Below are 13,491 nucleotides of genomic sequence, written 5' to 3'. Positions count from 1 at the left end.
CGACAGCTCCCTGCCGGAATAAGCGCGAGGATTTGCATTCTCGTGATTTGTGTATTTTTGTCGAAGCAAGTGAAAAAGGAGAATTTTGGGAGGTGGATTCGGAACTTTGAATAGAATCATGTAGAATCTAGCATATGAGTAGTTATTTGCAAGTAAAGGCAATATAAGACATGAGATAAATGAATTTTGGCTTTTTTAATGTTTGAATCATAACATTTTGGTCCTCCGGGCCGGATTAGGCCAGTAAAGTAAACTTGATTATCACTAACGTAACGTAACATGTCGTCCAAATCACAAACCAGTTTGAAAACGAGAAGTGTAGCAGGGTCGGGCACATCGACTCAGAGTTCTGTGCGTAGAAGAGCACAGGTTTCACAAGTGAAGGCCGCTCAAGCCCAACGGGCTCTGGAAGATGTGGAGCGGGCTGCTGCGGCCCGACAGGCCGCGTCGGCAGCAGCGGCAGCAGCGGCGGCAGCAGCAGCCGCTGCGGAAGAAGCCCAAATCCAGTCAACATTAGAGCAAGCACGAGCAAATGCACGTCAAGCTGCTGACGCAGCTGAGGTGGATGCCATAGAGTTGCAGCTCGTGGAGGATGACGATGCAATTTCTCAAGGGACAAGAGAGGATGTGGAGGACTTCCGGGACGGCAATGGCACCGGGAGCGGTCTTGTGGCTCCAGCTGTGGAGAAGCGGGAACCTGCCGGCGGTGACTCGCCGCGCAGGGAGCCTGCTGCGAGGCTCCGACGAGTCTCCGAAGACCCACAGAATCGCACCCGGAGCTGGATAACGGCCCTTCCCGGCGGACGGGTCGAACACCGAGAAACAACAGCAGCACTCCCTAGGGCCTAGGATATCTCTGGAGAAATTTGACGGCTCTCCGCTAGACTGGCCTAGATGGAGTGGTCTTTTTAAGGCACTGGTACACGACAACGGTACTCTGACCGATACGGAGCGTCTAACGCACTTGCAATCTTGCCTCACTGGAGAGGCAAGAGAGGCAGTGAGGGGGCTGCTGTGCGATGGTGCACTCTATGAAGAGGCGCTCCGAGAGCTGGAACAACAATTTGGAGACCCAGCAGCGGTAGTGCAGCAGACTCTGGGGAGTGTACTGCAATCCCCTCCCGTGAGACCCAATGACCTTGCGGGGCTCACTCAGCTCTCCCGTTCGCTTCACGCGGCTGTTTGCACCCTGACCACCTACCGCTTCGACGCTGATCTCGCGGCCACGACCAACCTGCGCCAAGTGGTAGCAAAACTGCCAATGAATCTGGCGTGGCAGTGGGGACAAGCAGAACTGGAACTTGGTCACAGCGTGTCGACCCTGTCAGATCTGGATGAGTGGTTGCGAGGAGTAGTGCTCGCGGGTCGGCGCGCCCTCCCAGAGCTGAGCGCCGCGCGCTACTACCGGAGACCCAGTCAAGGAAGGGAGACGGGAGGATCAGCACGGACGACTCGACGCCCCCCGGCAGTGAGCAGCGGTGGGCTTCAGCGAACTACGCTGGCTACTCAGGACGCAGCCACACCTGCAGCAGTGTGCGTAATCTGCCAGAGAGGGGCACATCGACTGGACGAGTGTGAACAGTTTCGAGCCATGACGGCGGACGAGAGATTTCAGGTGGTTCGTGCCAGCAAGCGCTGTTTCAGATGCCTCGGCGAGGGTCACTGGGCTCACCAATGTCGCAAGAAGTCGCTGTGCGGGAAGGATGGCTGCCGCGGGCGGCATCACAGTCTGCTCCATTCACCGGCATCGGCGGTGAGCGAGCTGGAAGAAGTGGACGTGGAAGACCCGCGCAGGGTGCTCGCTACCAATTCAGCGCCTGTGAGCAGCCGCGTGTCAACACTGCTTCAGGTCGTGCCGGTACGGGTGCATGGAGATGATGGCGCGTATGTTGACACATGCGCTCTCTTGGACTCCGGCGCCGACACCTCTCTCTGCACAGAAGACGTGCTGCGGCGATTGGGGATTACCGGTGAGCCAGAAGAGCTGCGTCTCAACAATGTGGAAGAAACTGGCGAGAAACGGATGTCTGTTCGGACCACACTCACGGTTTCACCAGTTGCTGCGGCTGACGGAGAAGAGCGCCTGACGGTGCCAGAAGTTTTTTCCGTCAAGAAACTCAACTTGCGTCCGCAGAGGATCGACTGGAGGGAAAAACACAACTGGAAGCATCTGGCAGGGATCTCGATCCCGGACACAAATGGCCGGCCCGTGGAGCTGTTGCTCGGTGCGAATGTGTTGGAGGCCATGCTGCAGAAGGAGGTGCGTGTCGGCCCTCCAGGCCAGCCGACGGCCATAAGAACGCACCTTGGCTGGTGTTTGACGGGAAATGTGCAGCAGCTGCTACCGGTCGGTGCTCGAGAGGTTCTCCACATTCGGACCGAGCGTTCAGATCGGGACTCGCTGTCAGAGATGATGGAAGACTGGTGGTCAACTGAAGCATACGGGACTAGATTTGACTTCAAGGCTCCCCGTTCGGCCGATGATCTGGAGGCTGAACGGATACTGGAAGGAACGACCCGATGGAGAGGTGACCGTTATGAGACCGGGCTGCTGTGGCGCTCTGACGGTATCATCTTGCCAGATAACTATGGAATGGCACTGCGTCGGCTAGAGAACACAGAGAGAGGACTGAAGAGAGCGCCAGAAAAGGCTGACGCCTATCAGAAGGTCATGCAGGAGTACATAGAAAAGGGCTACGCGCGGAAACTGTCTGAAGAGGAGCGGCGTCAGTCTCACGATCGATGCTGGCATCTCCCTCACCATGCCGTCACGAGCCAGAACAAACCAGGGAAGATCAGAGTCGTCTTCGATGCCGCGGCTAAGTACGGTGGCACCTCTCTGAACGAAAACCTGCTCACAGGGCCAGACTACCTGCTAACCATCCCAGGGGTACTCATGAGATTCCGACAGGAACCAGTGGCCTTGAATGCAGATATCGAGAAGATGTTCCTACAAGTGGCAGTGAGGGCAGAGGACCAGCCGGCGCTGAGGTTCCTCTGGCGAGGTCTGGAGGTGCACCGACCCCCCAGACATTTATCAGATGGATCGGGTGATTTTTGGTGCGCGCTCGTCTCCAGCCTCAGCCAGCTATGTGCTGAACAAGACAGCAGAGGAGAAGTGTTCTGAATCAGCGGCAGGCCTAGCCGCAGCGGCCACCGTCCGGGACAACTTCTACATGGATGATCTGGCGACGTCAGAGAAGGACATCTGGGCAGCGAAGGCAATGGTTTCTGAAGTATCAGCGCTGGTCTCTAAAGGCGGATTCTGCCTCCGGAAGTGGCTGAGTAACAGCAGAGAGGTGCTGGCCGGGATCCCGACGGACGACCGGGTGTCAAGTGCGACTGACTTGCGAGGGCCGCTGCCGATGGAGAAGGTGCTGGGCGTCATGTGGGACGCAGAGCGAGACAAGCTGTCTGTAAGCCAGCCGCCAATAGTTACTGAAGATGCAGAGACAAAACGCTCAGTTTTACGTGTGGTGGCTTCGATCTATGATCCCATTGGCCTGCTCTCTCCATTCACGCTGCTGGCGAAGCTGCTCCTTCAAGACCTCTGGTCTGTTCAGCGTGACTGGGACGAGCAGCTCGACGCAGATGAATATCGACGATGGACTGCATGGCTCACCGAACTGTCACGAGTCTCAGCGGTCACGGTGCCAAGATGGTACGGAAGACTAGAAGAAAGGCCACGTCAGACACAGCTCCACGTGTTCGGTGATGCCTCGGAAAGGGCATTTGGTGCGGTAGCATTCCTTCGAACAGTGTACCCAGATGGACTGGTGCACTGCTCCTTGGTTATGAGCAGATGCCGGGTCGCCCCCCTGAAGAAACTCTCCATTGTGAGACTGGAGACACAGGCGGCTGTCATGGCTGTACGACTGGCCTGCTGTGTGAGACAAGAGCTCACACTGGACATCCACGAGACAATTTACTGGAGCGATAGCCGAGTCGTGCTTGGCTACATTTTCAACACCAGCCGGCGATTCCACACATTTATTGCGAATCGTGTCGCAGAGATCCGGAGTGTTTCCGAACCGTCCCAGTGGCGATTCGTACCCGGAGAAGAAAACCCAGCCGATGACTGCACTCGTGGACTGGTGGCATCCGAGATGACTGAAGACTGCCGCTGGATCCGTGGGCCTGACTTCCTATGGCAGCCTGAGAAGATGTGGCCGGAGGATCCTCTACCACGGTCAGTCGCAGAAGAAGATCCTGAGGTGAAGACGGTTCTGAGCGTGAGTTATGGGAGCGAGACAACGTCTGAAGTGTTACCGGACCCCAGCCGCTTCTCTAGTTGGAACCGGTACCGGCGCACGGTGGGTTGGATGCTCCGATTCTGCAAGAATCTGGCGGCCGCACGCACGACTGGTAGGCGCGGCTCCGGCCCCCTGTCGACACCTGAGCTCCGAGAAGCAGATGCCGCTATCATTCGCCTGCTGCAACGCAAGGAATTTGGTCGGGAGTTGGCTGCGCTGAGAAGAGGAGCTCCCATAGACAGCAGCAGTAGCCTACTGCCTCTGTCTCCGCAGCTGGGTCAAGATGGCCTGCTACGTGTCGGAGGCCGCCTGGACCGTGCTCCGCTATCAGAGACGGCGTGCCATCCACTCATCTTACCAAGAGAAGCCGGTGTGACGTCACTGCTGATCGCAGCCACTCAAGAGCGGCTGATGCACGCCGGGACAGATCACGTCCTGAACGAGCTCCGTCAGCAATACTGGATCCCGAGAGCAAGACAAACAGTGAAGAAGGTCGTGCGCGCCTGCGTAGTCTGTCGCCGTCGACGGGCCAAGCCATGCCAGCCGCTCATGGCCGATCTCCCGGACTCGAGATTTGACACCCGTCGCAGTTTCAGCTCAGTTGGGATTGACTTCTTCGGGCCTCTGGTCAGTGGTCACCAGGTCGAGTCGGCGCAGCATGCAGCAGAAGAGATACTGTCTGCTGATAACATGTCTAACTACCCGAGCCGTCCATCTCGAAGTAGCAGAGTCTCTATCTACGGACAGCTTCCTCATGGCACTTCGGAGGTTCATCGCGAGGAGAGGCAAGCCTGAAGTGATCTACAGCGACAACGGCACGAATCTGCGAGCTGGCGAGAGAGAGCTCCGCCGGCTGATCCACGAGTGGAACCAACAAGACATCAGCGACCAACTGTCTCAGGCTGACATCATCTGGCGCTTCAATCCGCCGGGGGCAGCGGACATGGGCGGCATCTGGGAGAGGATGATAGGAACGGTGAAGAGGGCACTCCGCACCGTTCTCGGAAAGCTGATTGTCACTGACGAAGTCCTACACACTGTCATCACGGAGGCTGAAGCCGTGGTGAACAGCCGACCGCTGACCTACGTGTCCTCTGAGGATGATGGCCTGGAGGCGCTCACACCCAACCACCTGCTGCTGGGATACCGGACCGTCTGTCTTCCACCGGGTGTCTTCAGCGACAGAGACACGTCCAGCCGGCGGCTCTGGCGTCAGACACAGGCGCTGGCGGATCAGTTCTGGGCCCGCTGGTTGAGAGAGTATGTACCCAGTCTGATCTGCCGCCAGAAGTGGACTCGTGAGACAAGAAATCTGGCCCGTGGAGACCTGGTCCTACTGGTGGAGGAGAACATGCCACGCGGTCGGTGGCCACTCGGTCGCGTGGTGGAGGTGATGCCAGGTCCGGACGGTCGTGTGCGCTCTGCCCGCGTGCGGGTTCACGGCGGTGAAGTGCACCGCCCGGTGCGACGGATCTGTGTGCTGGAGGAGGACACTGTCTGAGGGAGCTGCCACCTCGTTCCTCGTGTCGTCAGCCCTTGGGAGGGGGAGGATGTCGTTGCGAACGACAGCTCCCTGCCGGAATAAGCGCGAGGATTTGCATTCTCGTGATTTGTGTATTTTTGTCGAAGCAAGTGAAAAAGGAGAATTTTGGGAGGTGGATTCGGAACTTTGAATAGAATCATGTAGAATCTAGCATATGAGTAGTTATTTGCAAGTAAAGGCAATATAAGACATGAGATAAATGAATTTTGGCTTTTTTAATGTTTGAATCATAACAGCACGTATTTACCTATTCATTTATGAATACAGCAGAAGGCGTTGGAGTGCTTGATAACGAAAATTGGATGCTGAAGTGAGTGCTTCTAATACGGGAGATTTTCCAGAAATAGCGAAATAATCTTCACATTCAAAAAAGTCATTTTGCATAAATAAATGGAGAATTCTCATGAAGAAAAGCAGAGGAGAGCGAGCGGAACTTATAAGGTTGGCTACCTACACGGCGTGAAACAACACAAAAATACTAAGACCGAAAGCAGTTATGCCCACATGATCTGACTGTCATTACCCTGGTCATTACCCATGTATCTGGTTTCCAATGACGACAAAATTGTGAAGATGTCGGACAATATACTCCCGAATCTAACCCTCGGCCTCGTTCCCTTAGCAGGGCGGCCGCCGGACTCACCTGAGTTTCAGTGTTGAGTAGCTGGATCTGCTCCCCCATCATGGCGTACTTGGCCGACTCCTCCTTGCGCATCTGACGCTCCTTTTTCAGCTCAGGAGACCAGAACGTCTTGATGCTGTGCATGCTGGAGCCCAGCTTCTGTCCCGTGAGCTCCAGCTCGCGTTTGAGGTTGCTCAGCTCGCGCTGGAAGTCACCGTTCTGCGCCTGCAGCTCGAGGATGTAGGTGTCTCGCGTCAGGCCGTGCTTCATGGTGAAGTCTGGCGAGTGGTGCGGAGCCCCGGGACTGGGGTGTAGCGGCAGGCCGGCCGGCGGCGGCGGGGGCCCGTATGGCCCGTCCTCCATCAGCGGTCGGTCCAGACGTGCCGACGGCTCGGACGGACCAGGGTCGCGCACGGGCGCGTACTCGCCATCCACCGAGTCCAGGCCGCGGGTGTCGCGGCCGCCGGCGCCGCGGGAGGCCGGCCGCGACCGGCGCGGCGTGCCGCGCTCACTCCTCTCGGCCGCGTCCATGGGTGCCGGCTGCTGGTAGGGCGGCGGCGCACGACGCGGCCGCGGGCTGGCGCGACTGCCCGCCGCGTCGCCGACGCTGCTCGTCTCGCGTGCACTGTACAGCTCACCGGACATGCCCTGCCGTCGGCGGTCCGGTGCGCGCCCGGCCGCGCCGACGGCAACCACTGCCGACCCGAGCGGCGTCGACGATCAATCGGCCACCGACGCGCAACTCGGCGGCGTCTTATGTTGGCGTCGGTAGCCGACGCGCCGACAGCCAGCGACCCTGGGAGTCCCGCTGACCCCGACGGATGCCAGCGGTGCGTGGACCCCCGCCCCTCCCCGCCCTCTGCGGTGGGCGTGGCGGAGGGGGAGGGGAGTAGAGGGGGAGGGTGTCGTAGACGACGGCAGTGCGCCTGGCGCAGGACAAATGTTACACCACGAGGAATGAGATGAGCAGACATCTAGATCTTGTTTCTATGCTGCTGATTTTCATTACACCTATGTAGACAATGGGCATCACATTAACAATCCCTCGTCCTGATTACATTACCCTTTAACTCTCGTTAAAAGAATGTAATTTAGCGTGTTTACGCTCCATGTGAGCCTTTGTGACGTCGATGCATAATGATGTCAATCACAATTCACGGTCATTTCAACAAAATTACTCAGATTCATTAGCATTGGCCCACTAGATCGTTCAAGGATATCTCCTTACCCTGCAACATATAATTAATTATGTCGAGTAAATGATTTTGCACAAGACGGGACACAAGCTTCTAGCCCGGGCTTTGCTCTTGAATCTCATGATTGACTCTCCTCAGTGACGGTTCCTGACCTTTTTATCTGGCCCTGTCATTCTGTCACCTAGTGACCCCGACCTTGACATCTGTGATGGAGGGCGGTCGCCTGTCAAAAGTGACATCGAAATCAGGTGACACCTCTAAACTGTAATTTAGGTATTGCTGGTATTTAACTACCTATATCCAAAATACCTACAGTCCTACAGCCAAATATGTATTTTTCAACGCGTCCCCTGTTCATTGAAACTGGAATCTGTAAAATCATATGCGTAAACGTGTATCATAGAACCAGCATCATCTTTGATAGAACCTGCCAAATGGGAACATCCAATATTTGTAGGTAGCTTTTTGCTACTCACCCGAAACCTCAAACAATATTTGTGATCAGAGTAATTACAAATTTATATGTGGACTACAAAACTGATAGAAACTATTATATACGAAGTGATGGGATTGCGCGACCTATAGGTGCGGGTAGTTGAACTTTTTGATGACATCACTCGAACTCAAGGGCACATTGCGAGGTCATGGAGACTTCCATCTCACCTCTGCATTGAACGAAAAGACATTCGTACCTAATCGTAAATCGTTTCGACACCGTGGTGGAAGAAGATGAGAAACAACCGCTGCGCAGCGTATATTGGTCCGTTCCCATTCCCATGGCACTCGGCAGGCTCATAGTCATTTCTGAGCTGCTTCGCCCACCCTCCGTTGCAGAACGACAGAGCCACCTCACGGTTGTACCAGACACTATTGGTTGTCCCACCAACCGCCTTTGATAGCTTCGTTCTGCCTTGTCTTCTGCCAGCCGCCAGGAAGGAAACTCATAGCTACCAAATCATACATTGCGTGTGATGTTGGCTTTGAGCGAAAATATGATTCATACTAACCACCAATGGACTGCAGCTCTGGTTTGCTAAGATCGTCTCTTTTTGTTTTAGGCATGTTCAAATGGGTGCTTAACTCGAACTCATTTTAACCCGCGCCCTGCTGGAGGGGGGGTGTTTGAACACCCCCTTGTGGTTTTTCGCGAATATCTCAAAAACGGCGGCGCGGAGCGCCGCCGTTTTTGGTACACCTTATCATACATCAATTCTACACATGTTGTGAAAATTTCGGACCAAGGTCATTCAAGGTCAGGTCACCAGGTCACTTGAAGTGACCTCACCTCATAAAAAGTTTCAATGTCTGTCATAGCTACACCGAGTGACCGATTGCTTTGAAACTTTCAGCGATTGCTAAGAGCAATAGCATGTACAAAATGTATATCTCAGAATTTTGATATCGATGACCTAAGGTCAGGTCAATTTTGCGACCTCCCCATTATAAGTCAATGGGAGAAAATTGAAATGCGCCTCTTTTGGACGAAAGACATTATAAACACTTCCAAACACCGAATTACAAGTGGTTTAGACACACAGAACATGAAAATGGTGTCCGTGACCCTTTTTTATGCCCTGAGGTCATCTTAGGTCACGAATGGTATCTAACAGTTTTTCGCAAATAACTTGTGATAGAGGCATGCTAGAGCGATGAAAACGCCTTAGATGTGTTCAGCTCGACGATACGGATCGACTGATATGCAACATGACCCTTTCCGGTCAGGTAATGACCTTGACCTGAGGTCAAATTTTCAAGTTGACCTTTCAAGGTCAAGTTATAGTTCATTCGATGCGTCTTGACGAGAGAAACACGATGCCGGTAAAAGTAAGCTCGAACAAGGCTTGGGTCAAAAGTTATTGCAGAAAAACTGTTTCCGAAAAAAAATCGGCTATTTTTGCAGTTTTTGCCCCCTGCAGGCAAAACGGTTGACGTTAGGTCAAATTTGAGAGGATTATTCAGAAAGGGCGTTAATAGGGCTATCGAATGCGCTTTTCCGCGGCGCTGTAGCTCTATTGGTTCCCGAGTTATGCGTTGGGTTCTTGGAAACTTTCGACATTCGACCTGGAAATCGGCGAAATTTTGCCTTCAATGACCTCTGGCGACCTGATCTTTGACCTGACCAAAAAATTGACCGAAGTGATTTCGTCATTATTTTTGACGCTCTTTCGAACGCCGCCTTCCGCGTATCGCTACGTGGCCCAGGAGCCGAGTTACAAGGGGGTGTTCAAACACCCCCCCCCCAGCAGGGCGTGGAAATCCAGGACCACCAGCCGGGCGCGGGTTAAGAACGCTGTAAGCATGTAAGACTCGAAAAATCAGACCAAGGTCCAAGGGCATTGACCTGACCTTCACGTGACCTTGACATCCGCCATAATACATGTTCAAACATCATTTCAAAGGCTTCAACGTTTACATTTACAAAAAGGCTAGTGACGCGCGGATAATGTGAGCTGACATACCTATGCCAAATCGCGATTCCGACCAAACATGTTCTCGAGAAACAGGTCACAAAACAAAGGTCATTTAGGTCAGGGTCATGAAATTTCAGCGTAGGTGTAAAAATAATCATCTCGAAGTAACAAAAAAAAATATGTTGCGATCAACCACTTTTTGCGCGGCTTATTCGCGAAAATCGGGGGGGGGGGTCCGTCCGGCCCCCCATAAGTGCTATGGTAATTCCGGATTGGCAATCTTAATTGGTATAGGCTTATTACGAATATCTTATGGATCCTGTCAACTTCATGCCTCCTTACTTCTGGCTAGCGACTCTCTGCCACTGCGCGATCAATCACTTGTTCTTACTGCTAAGTGCTAAGTGTCTGCACGCTTCTGATAGCCGTCGTTATCGTCTAGCTCCTGCCTGCGATCAGCCCCCTCCCCCATCCCCCCACTGGGGTAAGCCGATAGCAGTCGATAGTCCTCGTGACCCAGTTTCGTTAATTACCGTCTCATAAGGCACCGGGGCGCCGGATCAAAGGGGTCAGCATGATTGAGGCACTTATATGACAGTTTATAAGGCCGAAACACATTCAAAACAACCTGTTTCACGCTGCTCCTTATCCCATTGACGCTATCACTGTCGTTTTCTGTAGGGTCATCAAAGCGTATGAGCAAACAATGTTTCGAAAGCACTTATAACAGTGGAGCACCTCATAGTTCTCCTTTGGCGTGTCTGCCTGAAGTCAGGTGCGAGACGAGCGGATTCTGAATACAACCTTAGGAGCTCTGGGCCTGGAACCGCTGACTGGTGAGCAGTAAGCACTGAGAAGACCCCGTGCCGCTCACTGCTTTCCCCGCTCACCCGCGATCCCATCAAACTCATCAAATGAATGTATAGCGATAACACAGTCCATTTGGCCGTCTTGTCGCGAGCCCAAGGCTATAATAGAACTCCCGCGAGGCCCTGTCGGCCTGTCGTCCGTTGATACTGCACCGGAAAGGCCAGGAGTACCGCGGAACAGACTACCCAGACAGGCGCGACTGGTGCTGACATCTATCGGCGAAAAGTAGAGTTGTCGCTGGACAGCGTTTACAGGAGCGACTGACTGATTTCTGCATAACATTCCAGATGTTAATCCTTTATTTGTAATTGTAATTGAATTAATCAAAAGTCTTGTTGGTCATATCTCGCTTGTATTGTTAACCCGCGCCCTGCTGGGGGGGGGGGTGTTTGAACACCCCCCCCCTTGTGGTTTTTCGCGAATATCTCAAAAACGGCGGCGCGGAGCGCCGCCGTTTTTGGTACACCTTATCATACATCAATTCTACACATGTTGTTAAAATTTCAGACCAAGGTCATTCAAGGTCAGGTCACCAGGTCACTTGAAGTGACCTCACCTCATAAAAACTTTCAATGTCTGTCATAGCTACACCGAGTGACCGATCGCTTTGAAACTTTCAGCGATTGCTAAGAGCAATAGCATGTACAAAATGTATATCTCAGAATTTTGATATCGATGACCTAAGGTCAGGTCAATTTTGCGACCTCCCCATTATAAGTCAATGGGAGAAAATTGAAATGCGCCTCTTTTGGATGAAAGACATTATAAACAATCCCAAACACCGAATTACAAGTGGTTTAGACAACTGAACTTGAAAATGGTGTCCGTGACCCTTGTTTATGCCCTGAGGTCATCTTAGGTCACGAATGGTATCTAACAGTTTTTCGCAAATAACTTTTGATAGAGGCATGCTAGAGCGATGAAAACGCCTTAGATGTGTTCAGCTCGACGATACGGATCGACTGATATGCAACATGACCCTTTCCGGTCAGGTCATGACCTTGACCTGAGGTCAAATTTTCAAGTTGACCTTTCAAGGTCAAGTTATAGTTCATTCGATGCGTCTTGACGAGAGGAACACGATGACGGTAAAAGTAAGCTCGTACAAGGCTTGGGTCAAAAGTTATTGCAGAAAAACTGTTTTAGAAAAAATCGGCTATTTTTGCAGTTTTTGCCCCCTGCAGGCAAAACCGTTGACGTTAGGTCAAATCTGAGAGAATTACTCAGAAAGTGCGTTAATAGGGCTATCGAATGCGCTTTTTCGCGGCGCTGTAGCTCTATTGGTTCCCGAGTTATGCGTTGGCTTCTTGGAAATTTTCGACATTCGACCTGGAAATTGGCGAAATTTTGCCTTCAATGACCTCTGGTGACCTGACCTTTGACCTGACCAAAAAATTGACCGAAGTGATTTCGTCATTATTTTTTACGCTCTTTCGAACGCCGCCTTCCGCGTATCGCTACGTGGCCCAGGAGCCGAGTTACAAGGGGGGGTGTTCAAACACCCCCCCCCCAGCAGGGCGTGGAAATCCAGGACCCCCAGCAGGGCGCGGGTTAATGCAAATATGTTAACATTGTACGTTTTTATCACCTTCTTGCCCTCGGTTTCTTGAGACGTCGTCTTAAGTAAGCACCTATAGTCAGTTTCATACCAAGCTTACAACTGCCCTGCTTAAAGCAATGACGGGATTCCTCTGTACGCATGGCACTCATATTCAGAGGTGCAAAAACCTGCCAACTCGCCAACCAGAGTATGTGCCAGAGATAGCACTTTTAGCCCATGAAACGTGACAGATTGCAGTCAAGTAGACACCAATTAGAGTGTCAGGTTCTATATTCCATATAAACTGCGAATAGTAAGATAGGTAGCTACTACGGGGCTCCACTTTTATTCATTTGTTATTTTGCAGTAAGTTTACTTTTTGCAGTAAATTAGCTGTGGATTATAATCGTAACGGCTGCGTCATAACTGGACGCATTTACGGGGGGCTGCAAAAAGCCGGCGGATTCTGTCACACGGCGGCTGTCTCCAAGGCCCTATATACCTGCCCTATATACCTATATGGCTGTCTCCATTGTAAATCCCCATTGCCTGGCCGTGGAGTTGGCGAGGGGCTGGCGGATTGTCACGCCGGCTGTGACAGTTTGTGACAGTGTGTTTTGAGTGTCTTAGCCGGGCTGGGGAGGTGAGGTGAGGCAGTATGGGATCCAACAGCATTACTACGGCTGCGCGGGCAAGATGTGCGGGCTGTTTGTATGCCCCGAGCACAAGATGTATGCTGTGGATAGTGATATTTATAGTTCAATCAGTCTTGAAGCATGTGGACCAGGATGGCATGATGTAAGACGAGCAATAGCAAATAACAGAGCCTTGAGGTGAGATTCAGCTAAAACTGTCAGCATACAAAAACTCAGTCAGAAAATTTGGCATAAGTGAAGATGAGAATCCAATTTTGGCTGTCTACCCTGCTGTCAAAATTGAAATAGATAAAAATGTATTTAGGATGCATTCACATTTTTATTTGAATCATATCAATGAAATATTTTAGATTAAGGTTGGCATCACATTTTTATGTGCAAAACCTTGGGGGGAAAATTA

The 13,491-nt window shown here is 52.4% G+C and overlaps 1 protein-coding gene across 1 annotated transcript in view; it reads right to left on the bottom strand.

The window, feature by feature from the left end:
• Positions 1–7,096, bottom strand: part of LOC122371799 (trichohyalin-like) — a 37,847-nt gene extending 30,751 nt beyond the window's left edge. The window contains exon 1 of the mRNA XM_043348497.1: positions 6,440–7,096. Within this exon, the coding sequence (XP_043204432.1) occupies positions 6,440–7,063 (624 nt within the window). The 5' untranslated portion in view covers positions 7,064–7,096. The remainder of the gene's footprint in view (positions 1–6,439) is intronic.
• Between the last annotated feature and the right edge of the window lie 6,395 nt (positions 7,097–13,491).

Source organism: Amphibalanus amphitrite, unplaced genomic scaffold (genome assembly GCF_019059575.1).
Source record: "Amphibalanus amphitrite isolate SeventyFive unplaced genomic scaffold, NRLGWU_Aamphi_draft 001279F_arrow, whole genome shotgun sequence".
NCBI lineage: Eukaryota > Metazoa > Arthropoda > Thecostraca > Balanomorpha > Balanidae > Amphibalanus > Amphibalanus amphitrite.
This window is presented reverse-complemented; position numbering and strand designations above follow the sequence as displayed.